This window comes from Lytechinus variegatus, chromosome 12, assembly GCF_018143015.1.
Source record: "Lytechinus variegatus isolate NC3 chromosome 12, Lvar_3.0, whole genome shotgun sequence".
NCBI lineage: Eukaryota > Metazoa > Echinodermata > Echinoidea > Temnopleuroida > Toxopneustidae > Lytechinus > Lytechinus variegatus.
In genome coordinates, this window is record NC_054751.1 from 15,904,462 (window position 1) to 15,917,583 (window position 13,122).

Here is a 13,122-nt window from a genome sequence, read left to right on the forward strand (position 1 = left end):
ATGACGATGATGATGATAATGGTGATGATGATGCTGGTGATGATAATGGTGATGATGGTGATAATGATGGTGAAGATGATGTTGAGGAGGAGGATGGTGATAATGATGATGGTGATGATGATGAAAATGGAGATGATGATGAAAATGGTGATGATAGTGGTGATGATGATGATGGTGATAATGGTGGTGAAGATGATGTTGATGAGGAGGAGGATGGGGATGGTGATGATGATGACGATGATGGTGATAATGATGATGAAGATGATGTTGAGGAGGATGATGAGGATGGTGATACTGGTAATGGTATAATGATGGTAATGACGATGATGAAGATCATGATGATGAAGATGATGTTGATGAGGATGATGATGCTGGTGACGATGATGTTGATAATGACGAAGACATTGATGCTGGTCATAATAATATTGAACTGATGGCGGTGTTCATGGTAATGTTAATGATGCTGATGATAATGATAATACTGATGCCGATTGTGTTGACGACGATGATGGTTGTGATGATTATATTGATGATGTTGATAATATATGGATGGTAATCAGTGGCTTACCTAGGATTTTCCAAATGGGTGGGGGACAAATTCGTCCGCCAAAAAATTTAACAAGCAAAAAAAAAAGAAAAAAAAGGTCTTCAACCACAAATAAAGGATTTCGTACCAGAATAAAATTTGACAAGCAAAAAAAAAGGTCTCCTCATCCTCCTCATCAACATTACAGGCTTTATCGTTACTTCGTTTATGTTACGTGTTTAAGTTTTTTAGGTGTTGTATATTGTAAGTTTTTTTGTATAAATTTGTATTTTGTTCTATTCGTGACAGCACCAATAAGGCTTCTCTGCCTTCTAAGCTGTCTCCTCGTTTGATGAATTATTTCTTGTATATTCCATTATGTTTGTAAATATTTTTGATATATGAACGAAATGGATGCGAATGAATGAATACGAATGAACCACAAATAAAGGATTTCGTACGAAAATAAAATTTGACAAGCAAAAAAAAAGGAAAAAAAGGTTCTTCAAGTTCAAAGGAACGGGCCACTTGTGGCTAGTCAGAGATAAGTTGTGACTCGTCAGGGGGGGGGGCAGTCTTCCCCCTCTGCCACCCCCCCGTAGGTACGCTAATGATGATAATGTCAACGATAACTGTGGTATTGAGTAATGATAATGACGATCCTAATGACGGTAATGACAACAACGACGATGATGACATGATACCTACAATGATGGCTATATGATGATGATAGGCCTACTGACAGTGGCGGTATGCAAATCCTTGAAGATGATATATCAAATATATCCCTATTAAAAATGCGAGCGCATCGTGGGGTAAAACTTTTTGATATTAAAACCTAAAAAAGGACAAAGAGATCGACTTTCTGAGGACGTTACTAATCACAAGCAGATTGTGCATGCTGCTTATTGTAAGCGCGAAGCGCGAGCTGAAATTCCTGAGATCTATAAAAACGTGACATTCAAATGCGTATCACACTAAACAGAATAATGAAAGATCGAATTATGAGCACAAATATTAATCATATAATGACTAGAAACACAAGCACATGAACCACATTTCTTAAAATGTACACCTGTTTAGTATACCTTAGTTGAGTTATTAAAAAAATTCTCTCATTTGAGAGGGGATAATTTATTTATGCTTGTCCCTTTTTTCCTGAACAAAATCCCCTTTACTTTGGTGTGAAAAGGTTTTTTTCCTTTAGGCTTATTAACAAACCAGCAGCGCCTATTCAAGGAAATCGTTCCCAGTGCCCTGATTTTACTAATATTTTGCTTCGCTCCGTTCTGAGCAAACGAGTGGAAAAAATCTTTTGTACCAATCAAGTCAAGTCAAAAGTAGGGGGGGGGACCATGCAAAAAATCACAATCAGATGGTCATTTTTACGTTTTTGTACATACTAGTTTTGGAAAAAAAAGTGGGGGCTGAATCGATCCCATCCAGCCCCCCCCCCTCGTTCCCGAGGCCCCTGCATCTAGTGACCTTCCTAAACAACTTTCGTTCTTAAAGGTCAAATCCACCCCAAAAAATGTTGATTTGAATAAGTGTAGAGAAAAGGAAAACTAGCTTAACGCTGAAAATTTCATAAAAATTCGGATGTAAAATGAGAAAGTTATGACACTTTCGCTTAGTTTTCAGTGATATAACAGTGATATGCACCATTCAGTGACATGCAAATGAGACAATCCATGATGTCCTTCACTCACCATTTCTTTTGTGTTTTATTGTTTGAATTATAAAATATTTCAGTTTTTAAATATTTGACAATAAAGACCAACTTGACAGAATAATGTAGTATTAAACAATGTTAATTCCACCTGTTCAGTGAGAAATTAATTGTTGATTCACTTGACAATATAAAGAAAATTAGAATATTTCTTATTTCATAATAAAATAAAAAAAAGAAATAGTGTGTGGATGATGTCATCAGCCTCAACATTTACATACCAACCAAGAAAAGCATAGAACTGTTTTGTGAAATTAAGCAAAACTTGAAAATGTCATAACTTTCTTATTTTACAACCTATTTCATATGATGAAATTTTCAGTGTTATGCTTGTTGGATTTTTCTCCCTTTATTCAAATATGCTATTTCTTGGGGTGGACTTGACCTTTAAGTTAGGTTCAATCCCGTATTGACCCCTCCCCCTCTCCTCGGCCTCCCCTTCCCTTCCATTTTCTTCCCATATGACTGGTCCATAGAGAATATTCTCTATGGTAGTAGTGGTAAATTCTCCCGTAAATTCTATTCATAATTTGCGCGCGACTTCAAAATGCCACTGCGCATGCTCTTACTACAATCAATCAAGTCAATGAATTTCGCTGCTTCCTAGCTTCTGTTTCCAACTCTAATGCATATACGTTGCATCGCAAAAAAGAGCCCTTACCATGTTACGTCATCTAAATATGACCTCGGATCAATGGCTGGCTTCTTCGTGTAGAATTTCTGTGTGGACACCGGTTCATCTATTTCAATTTCGACTGATTTTGATTGTCAGTTTTGATGTTAAATGATGGTAGGTATTCCTCGTAGTATGATCGTAGTTATCAGTAAGGTTTAGGCCCAATGTGGGCCATCAAGAGTGAAGTAGAGGTGAGTTTGCAATTTGTAAATTGCTGAGCCGCTGAGCGACGATCATGACGATCGGATGAGCCGCCCTGAGCTGAGCCTGGCTTCTGCATGTCATTTTTTTGTCAGTAGGCCTAGTACTAGATCTGAGTAACGTTAGGTAGGTGTTAGGCCTAACGTTAACGGTTAAGTGAATGATTCAGACAGTGACTGAGACGTGAATTCTGCTCAGCTGCTAAAAAAGAACTGAAAATGAAAATGAGCAGAGAGTGGTGATGAGTGCTGCTACCGGTAGACAGCTGGCAGCCGTCTGTTTCAAGGAGTTTTTTTTTGGCAGTGTATACAGCCACACGCGTGTGTCTTTACCATCCAGCCACACGCGTGTGGTTATATCCAGAACACCTATCTGTGGCTACCGCCACACGCCGCCAGTAATTAACAGTAAAACGCGTATGTTATTGTAGGTCTGACCGTCTATATCACGATCAAAATAACCTCATTTCTTCATTAAATTCTTACATTCTAAACCCCTTTGATATCCTTAGATCGTTTCAATTTCATTCTCACCGTCTTCTCTCCTTGCTTTTCTTGTCTTGTTACAAATGGTCGTCTGTTTAACAGCAAATTCTCTTTTTCTACTTGTGTCGATTCTGGCTTCCTTCGCGGTGGCAGACCCATACAGCGTAGACATACACAGTTTGGGTTTCGTACGTCGCACGTACGCGCACATAGCCTAGAGTCAGTAGAGAATCGACACAAGTAGAAAAAGTGTGGAAATTTGCTATTTAACAGGCAGCCTTTTGTAACAAGACAAGAAAAGCAAGGAAAGAAGAAGGTGAGAATGAAATTGAAACGATTTAAAGAAATCAGAGTGGTTTAGAATGTAAGAATTTAATGAAGAAATGAGGTTATTTTGATCGTGATATAGACGGTCAGACCTACAATAACATACGCGTTTTACTTATTACTGGCATGACTGGCGGCGTGTGGCGGTATCCACAGATAGGTGTTCTGGATATAACCACACGCGTGTGGCTGGATGGTAAAGACACACGCGTGTGGCTGTATACACTGCCTTTTTTTTTAGTATTTTACATATTTTTTTTTATTTCTCGTACACAGACGGCTCGCTATCGTGCAGTCACCATTAGGGGACTTGCAATGCAAATCCCCCCGTCGGCATAACCTCGTTCGTAGGATCAGGATGAGTGCCCGTCGGGGCTCTTCAGTTTTGTCTTTATTGAATAAAAATTTTGAAAATTATCGCGACAAAAATGCCAGTTAATAATTACCCCATCCGTGATGTCAGACGAAGTTCAACCCTAACGATGCTCACTGGTGGCCTTCCAGGGAGAACCCAAACACCAATAAGAACCCAGTTTACACCAAGGACACCGGCATAAGCAGGAGTGATTACAAGACGTATTTCTCTCTTGGCATTAAGTGAAAAAAACGGAGAAAAATCAAGTTAAAAGGAACAAAAACAGTGACTTACCTCGGCCGTCACGCAGATTCACTTCCCCGTTTTATCCGATCTTAAGTACATAAACACATGGCTATTGAGTTCCCTGTACAGATCACGCTAGAACTTCGGTCTCTGTATTTGGTGAGTGAAGCCAACGGAGTTCAGCTGAACAACCAACATATCATTAACAGAGACCGAAGTTTTTGGTCTACTAAAAAGGTTGACACTTAACGGTTAAGATTAACCCAGGTAGCTTGACGCCATATTTCCATCTTTGTTCGTAGCCTAAGTCTTACTTAGTCTTAGACGCATCTATAGCATTTTATAAGAGAGGGTGACGATATGAGCAGTGCCAATTTAAAAAAAATCTTCAATCGGCCAATGAATATCCTGAATTGTACTAAAATGATTGAATTAGCCAATATTAAAAATAATAATAAGTTAATTCATAAAATGTTATATGGGGTGTCCAAACTTCATGTACTTTCCAATCAGGCTTACATTTTTTCACAAAATCTTCATAATCTATACAAAGCCAATTCAAGAAATAGTTACCACATTGACGGCAAGATCGTAAACTATAAAATCTTAAATGAAAATGTAAAGTAGGTCAAGGGGTTTTGCCGGTATCGCGACCTCAAACTTCCATTCTGATCAGCGAATGCTTGCTGTGCTGGAAAACCGTTCAGAAAAAGTGTGACCAAACTTTGTGGACCAAAGTTTTTGTGGAGATTTAAACAAAAACTAAAGCTCAAAAAGTGAAATATTTATGTCAGATTGATGGCAAAATGCTATAGAATCGGTTAGTACCACATTTAACTCACATTTTTGATGATTTCTGCTTGCAAAATGGTGATATCGTGATGCTTGTTGAGAATATCAGATTTCTTCAAAACGGGCGCTAATGGTGACAAATTTGCCGCTCTTTTGTCAATATTTTCATGAATACTGAACTCATCCTGAAGAAATCTACATTTAGGGGGTAATTTTTGGTCACTATTTACGTTGGTGATGTCAGATTTTAAGGATATTGGCTAGTTTTTGAGATAATAACTGTCCACGAAGTATGGACACACGCAAAGTTTGGACTCACTACCATACACAAAAAGATGGGGGAAGTGAATGTCAAATTTGTGTACAAAGTCAATGGAGTAAAACTAATTTCCAGAGTACTCCAAAAAGGGATTTATTCACCTTTTCTAATAATTTCTAAAGACTGATTTGTTATGAATAGGGCAATTCCATGAAATATGTATGTCCGACCCCCTATCTGTGGGACCTTCATGAACTTTTCTGTCTCTAATTTCTTGTTTTCAAATGACCATGACCAATGACATGACCCCTGAATATCTTGTGCTTGTTTCAGGTCACAAAACCAAAATCAAAGGTCATTTAGGGTCATTAAACTTTGGTCATGTTGGGGGTATTTTATGAATTGGCATCATAACTGAAAGAGTTTTTGGATCTACACATGTATAGTTCATGAAACATAGACATAAGGGTATAATCAAGTTGTTTTGCATATGTCCGAGGTCACATGATCATGGTCAAAGGTCAGTTGGGTAAATGGACATAGTATTTTATGATCATATGCAGGTCTGATCATATGAGTGTTTTCTTTTATGAATAATTATATCTTTTTCAAAGTCTGAACTGCTGGTAGATCAAATCGCGTAATGAAGGCGAGACTGCTAGAGGCATTCCACTTGTATACACAATTATTCTTCTAAATATCAACCTCAGCCATTATGAGGGCATTTTCACCACAGATTGACACAGAGGCAAAAAAATCAAACTGATATTCAAGTCAAATGCTTTATTTTTTTCAATAAAACAAGACCTGAAGTTTCTGGGACAATATTTTTTTCTGACTCTGGTGGCAATTTCAGAATTCAAAATGGTTTCCAAAGTATCGATACAAATTAGTGTTGAAAGAGTATATTGACACATATTTTGTTTTGACAGATTTGTAAAGAACAGGTTTGATCAATGTTTTCCCCTGTGATTTTAATAGCTTATAACACCTTATAAAATACCATAGAAAGAGACACCAGTAATTCATTTATCTCTTAAAGGTCAAGTCCACCTCAGAAAAATGTTGATTTGAATCAGTAGAAAAAATCAGACAAGCACAATGCTGAAAATTTCATCAAAATCAGATGTAAGATAAGAAAGTTATGACATTTCAAAATTTTGCTTATTTTTAACAAAATAGTTATATGAACGAGCCAGTTACATCCAAATGAGAGAGTCAATGATGTCACTCACTCACTATTTCTTTTGTTTTTTATTGTTTGAATTATACAATATTTCAATTTTTACGAATTTGATGATTAGGACCTCGTTGCCTGAAGCACAAAATGTTCAGATAATGGAATTCCATGTGTTCAGGGAGGAATGAAACTTCATTTCACATGACAATGACGAGAAAATCAAAATATTCATATTTGAAACAATAAAAAACAAGAAATAGTGAGGTAGTGACATCATCGACTCTCATTTGGATGTAACTGGCTCGTTCATATAACTTGTTTTGTGAAATGAACTTAATGAAGCGAAACTTTAAAATGTCATAACTTTCTTATTTTACATCCGATTTTGATGAAATTTTCAGTGTTATGCTTGTTGAATTTTTCTCTTTTTATTCAAATCAAGTTTTTGTTGGGGTGGACTTGTCCTTTAAAAAAAAACCTTGATGAATTATGTGATATGGTACTGTATGTAACATCAGTGACCAAAAACAAAGGGTTATATTCTTTGAAAGCTGGTAGATTTCCTCCTTTTATAGGTAACACCTCTCCCTTCTACACCAACATTGAAGATAATCAAGTTACAATCAAATCATAGGGTTGCATTGTGAAACATCAGTTACGAAGCGGAAATGTAATGTCAGTTACCAAGATGTAATATCAGTTACCACTTAAGAAAACATTGGTTACCAATAGTGAAATGCAAATACGGTCAATTTCATGGTGAAGAAATATTGTTTACTCATTATTTAAGTCCTTCACTTTCATGTGCGTACATGAAATCATGTTGCATTATTTCGTAACTGTTGTCTCACATGCATGGTCTCAAAAGTTGCATAATACTTGAAGAAAAAGTTATGAATCGATGACATGCTACTCAAGCATTGAAAAATTATCTTAAAACATATGGGGAGGGGTCAAATGGCCCTACCTCCTGGAGCATTTGGTTTGAACCATGTGTTTGAAGTGTAATGAACTTTGCAAATGTAGGTTTTCTGCAGCACCACCCTGATGTATATTTTCATATACCGTATATGTATTTTGACTCGTCTTGAAACATGAGATAATTTGATTGATTCCCTTCCCATCCAGGATTTTGACTGCCTGTCTCTCTGGTGTCCCGTCTTCTCAGAAGCTTCTCCAGACCTTGCCCATGCCCTGACAACAGCAACCACTCCAACCATGGAGTAATCCTAAACATTACAGGACAAGTGCAGGGGCACTCTCACATATGCCATCCAGCATCATGTGGCCAGTGTACTGTCATTAGATCGCCCATAATCTCTTCTTTTACTCTAAAAGAGAAAAAAGGGGTTAAGAGCCAAATCAGATCGTCATAAGAAATTCACATTATCTGTGGTTGCTTTCTTTGTATAAGATCCTACCCAGGAGAAGATAAGATATCTTTCAGTACCTGTTTTAAGAGAGATACAAGGGCACTCACTAACAAAAAAAAAAAAAAAAAAATACAAGTTTTTCAGATCAGGACATCTCAGAAAAGAAAGAAAGCAAAATGTTTTTGGATATTGATAGTAAACAAGCCCAATAACCTTCAATGATTCTTCAAAGTCCTGCGGCCACTCCCGTTAAGATGGCTTCCACGACGTCCGTCCAGAATTGGCTGGGCCAGGAGCTTGAAACGAGGGGTGTCGATGCAGTGGTCTACACTCGCTACATCCTCAGTATCTTCCAGCAAGACAGCTTCGACCTGGAGCAGGACCCTGAGCTCATCGTAGCTGCCCAGTCTCCCGTCCCGCCTCCGACTCACAACCAGCAATCCAAGGTAGGCGTGGAAGGTGGAGGGGGCATCAGCTCTACCTTCGCTGGCTGCCACCACCACCATCAGGCGTTGCCGGGCAAGAAAGATAAAGGGAAAGGTCGATGTAAAGGGAAGACCCATCACCTTCGATGGCAGACTCCAGAAGATCTTAAGAAGGATGCCGTAGTGAAGTGTCTCCAATCGGTGGCTGAAAAGGTAAGACTCATATTCAATGATGGAATGCTGCATATACTGTATACAGCATGGGCAATAACAGAGCTGCCAAGTAGTACTGATTTTCAGTATTTAGTACTGAAAAATGAGAAGAATACTGATAGTTTCATGTAAAATACTGATTTCTAAAGTTTCAGCTTTATGTCTTGTCCTATGGTATTTTTTTAAAATACTGATTCCCTCGCCAAAATACTGATTTTCGGCTTTAAAAAATACTGAAATGTTCTTTTTCAGGTTGGCAGCTCTGCAATAATAATTTAGACCATACTTTGGAGCTTTGCATAAAATAGTCTAATAATTGCTTCCAAAACTGAATCAGTATTGATTAAGACTGACTGAGTATTAAATACTACAAGAAGTTGTCCCCTAAAAATTACATGAAATCTAAAAGATAAGTGCCTATTATGATGATAATATTATATGTCATGCCGTTGGCTGTTTCATATCATTTTGAGCCAATTCCAGCAAGGCAAGTACATGTACATGTTCCAATTTAATTGTCTCAAAATTCAACATTTGCAACATCTTCACTGATTTTGCCACAAGGGATCAATAGGTAAAATTATTATAAAACAAAATTTACAAGCTGCTTGTTTAGTTTTCAGCAACTGTACGTTTTTGTTTTTCACTGCAGATAACCAACTCGAAGTATGTTTGTGTGTTTTGTTGGAGTGCATTGAATCTGTTTCTGGTTTTATATTAAAGGACAAGTCCACCCCAACAAAACCTTGATTTGAATGAAAAGAGAAAAATTCAACAAGCACAACACTGAAAATTTCATCAAAATCGGATGTAAAATAAGAAAGTTATGGCATTTTAAAGTTTCGCATATTTTCAACAAAATAGTTAGATGAACGAGCCAGTTACATCCAAATGAGAGAGTTGATGACATCACTCACTCACTATTTCTTTTGTATTTTATTGTATGAAATATGAAATATTTTGATTTCCTCATTGTCATGTAAAATGAACGTGGAATTCTATCATTTTAACATTTTGTGCTTCAGGCAAGGAGGTCCTAATTGTCAAATTCATAAAAATTGAAATATTGTATAATTCAAACAATAAAAAACAAAAGAAATAGTGAGTGAGTGACATCATCGACTCTCTCATTTGGATGCAACTGGCTCGTTCATATAACTATTTTGTTGAAATTAAAATAAGCGAAACTTTGAAATGTCATAACTTTCTTATTTTACATCCGATTTTGATGAAATTTTCAGCATTGTGCTTGTCTGATTTTTCTCTATTGATTCAAATCAACATTTTTCTGAGTTGGACTTGACCTTTAAAAATCATGTTATGAAAATCACGACAAGAAAGGGGGAAATAGATAGTATAGTACCAGTACTTGAGATATTGGGAGTGAGTCTGATTTTTGTCCCGCCCACCAGAGGTGAAGGCGAGACTTAGGGATCCAAATGTCATCCGTCCGTTACAAACCTATAATGACACATAACTCCACAACCATATTCGCTTTTCAACCTAACTTGGATGGTAGATGTACTTAGGGGACGTACATGCTATGCTGCAGTGAGAGGTCACATGGTAAGGTCAAAGGTCATTTTCAGGTCAACGTTAAAGTTTACATGCAAGACTCTTAACTCCGCAACCGTAAGTCGCTTTTCAACCAAACTTGGATGGTAGATGGACTTTGGGGACCTGCATGATATGCTGCAGTCTGAAGTCACATGGTAAGGTCAAAAGTCATTTTCAGGTCAACGTTAAAGTTTACATGCAAGACTCTCTTATGACACCTAACTCCGCAACCGTATGTCGCTTTTCAACCAAACTTGGATGGTAGATGGACTTGGGGGACGTGCATGTTATGCTGCAGTCTGAGGTCACATTGTAAGGTCAAAGGTCATTTCCTGTCAACGTTAAAGTTTACATGCAAGACTTTAACTCTGCAACCGTAAGTTGCTTTTCAACCAAACTTGGATGGTAGATAGATTTGGAGGACCTGCATGTTATGCTGCAGTCTGAGGTCATATGGTAAGGTAAAAGGTCATTTTCAGGTCAACGTTAAAGTTTACATGCAAGACTCTCTTATGACACCTAACTCCGCAACCGTATGTCGTTTTTTAACCAAACTTGGATGGTCGATGGACTTGGGGGACGTGCATGTTATGCTGCAGTCGGGGGTCACATGATAAGGTCAAAGGTCATTTTGAGGTCAATGTTAAAGTTTACATGCAAGACTCTTAACTCCGTAACTGTAAGTCGCTTTTCAACCAAACTTGGATGGTAGATGAACTTAGGCGACCTGCACATTATGCTGCAGTTGGAGGTCACATGGTAAGGTCAAAGGTCATTTTCAGGTCAACATTAAAGTTTACGTGCAAGGCTCTTATGACAAGTGTTATTCCATCCCAGCATTTCACAATGAAGTTTAGATATAATCCTCTTGCGTGCCCTCACAAATCATGATATTTCTGGTTATTTTCATAAGTGGGCGAGACACAAAATTGCATTTGTCTTGTTTTGTGTGTCATCATCTGTGCACAAGATGGCACATTGACAAAAAAAGTCATCATTACCTCAAACACTTTATCAATCTAGGTTTTAATAAAATGTGAATTTCATTTTGGGGTGCACTGATATGGTCCTCAGAATTTGAAAATATATTTAAATTATAAGTATATTAAAACTAAAGAATTTACATAAAAATTGTGGCCTGTAAACCTGTTGAAGAGATATGTTGTAGTTGGCTAATTTGTAGTACATTTACAAGATTCGGTAAGCACATTTATATGCACGAGAGATTGATTTAGAAGGTACCTATGGATTGTACATATGGCCACATGTATGGCAGGCCAAACAACAAAACTCCGTAAAAGTATGCTCTGACTTTTGCATCTTCTATAAAGTCGAGTATAATGGATGGCGAGATGAAGTTGCTACTGTTGCTTAACAAAAAAAATCACAGGCAAGTGCAAGGTTAGTGTCTTCTTTTAGGAGAATTTGTTGCTGCTCATCACGCCGAATACATTGCTAATGTACATGTACACTGTACATGTAGCTTTATATGAATTTACATACATTTGTATTTTGTACATACATTATTGCTACCCTTAAATTTTGATCTTCCTCAATCCTCATGTAGATAGTAATCTACATGGTATTGTACATGTACATTACTCAACAGGCCTCAGAGTGTTCTCAGCTTCATTTGATATTACTCTATGGAGACCATTCAGTACATTTACCTGTACAATAATTGTTCCTAAGTTCAAGACAAAATATTTTAAGTTAGAAATTCCACAGTCATTTAGACAGGGAAAATAGGCTACCCTTTTGATCTTCCTCTTGGTATAAGGGCAAAAAAGCTTGTTTGCTGTTACCTCAAGTGATGTTCATGCAAGCTCCACTCCACTTCACTACTGCTACACTACATTGTACACTCCACCTACTCGTACTTCAAGTCAGTGGACTCGTTCAGATACTTCGAGTGGCAAAGTTAGGAAAAAAGGATATTTTTGTAAAAATTGTCCGAAAAAGACATCAACAATAAATAAAAGCTTAATTTCTTACTATACATTTTTATTTCACTGGATATCCATCCTCCGGTTATCCTCAAAATTCGTGATTTTGGGCCAGTATCTAATTCCTCACACATTTTATTCACGGCTGATTTCAAAACATCGCATGCGAGGGTCGCAGGTCAAACAGCATGAATATTTATATTATATTGGATGGCTCAGTCAGAATGGATTACCAGAAATATTCCAAGAGTTTGGGAAAATATTCCACAGATTTGTGGAATATTTTCCCAAACTCTTGGAATATTTCTGGTATTCCATTCTGAGACATCCAATATAATATAAATATTCATAGTGTTTGACTTGCAACCCTTGCACATGCGCATGCGGTGTTTCGAAATCAGCCATGAATAATACGTTACTGATACTGGCTCTAAATCACCAATTTTGAGGATACCTGGAGGTCACCGATTTGACGTTTGGGTAGGTGGAGCGTAGTGTAGTGGTAGTGAAGTGGAGTAGAGCCTGCACAAACATCACTTGAGGTAGTTTGCTGTAGCCTGTATATGTACAAGTGTACAACTCGACCGACCCTAGTCAATCCTGCTGACTTTTATTAGGTAGTCTGTTATGTGCTGTATATTATGGATCACCTATTCATTTTGTAAGAATTTGCTTTTTAGGTGGTCTGTCATTTATGACAGATCACCTCTTAATTTCGTCAGAATATTCTTATTTTTATTATTATTTATTTATTTATTTTTACGGATTTTCTTGTCGCCAGGTTATCTCAAAATAGACTTAATCAATATCATTGAATTTCATGTCATCTAAA

The 13,122-nt window shown here is 37.3% G+C and overlaps 1 protein-coding gene across 1 annotated transcript in view; it reads left to right on the forward strand.

The window, feature by feature from the left end:
* The first annotated feature begins 2,867 nt into the window (after positions 1–2,867).
* Positions 2,868–13,122, forward strand: part of LOC121424891 — a 54,212-nt gene continuing 43,957 nt past the window's right edge. The window contains exons 1-2 of the mRNA XM_041620750.1: positions 2,868–3,045; positions 7,905–8,787. Of these exons, the coding sequence (XP_041476684.1) occupies positions 8,368–8,787 (420 nt within the window). The 5' untranslated portion in view covers positions 2,868–3,045; positions 7,905–8,367. The remainder of the gene's footprint in view (positions 3,046–7,904; positions 8,788–13,122) is intronic.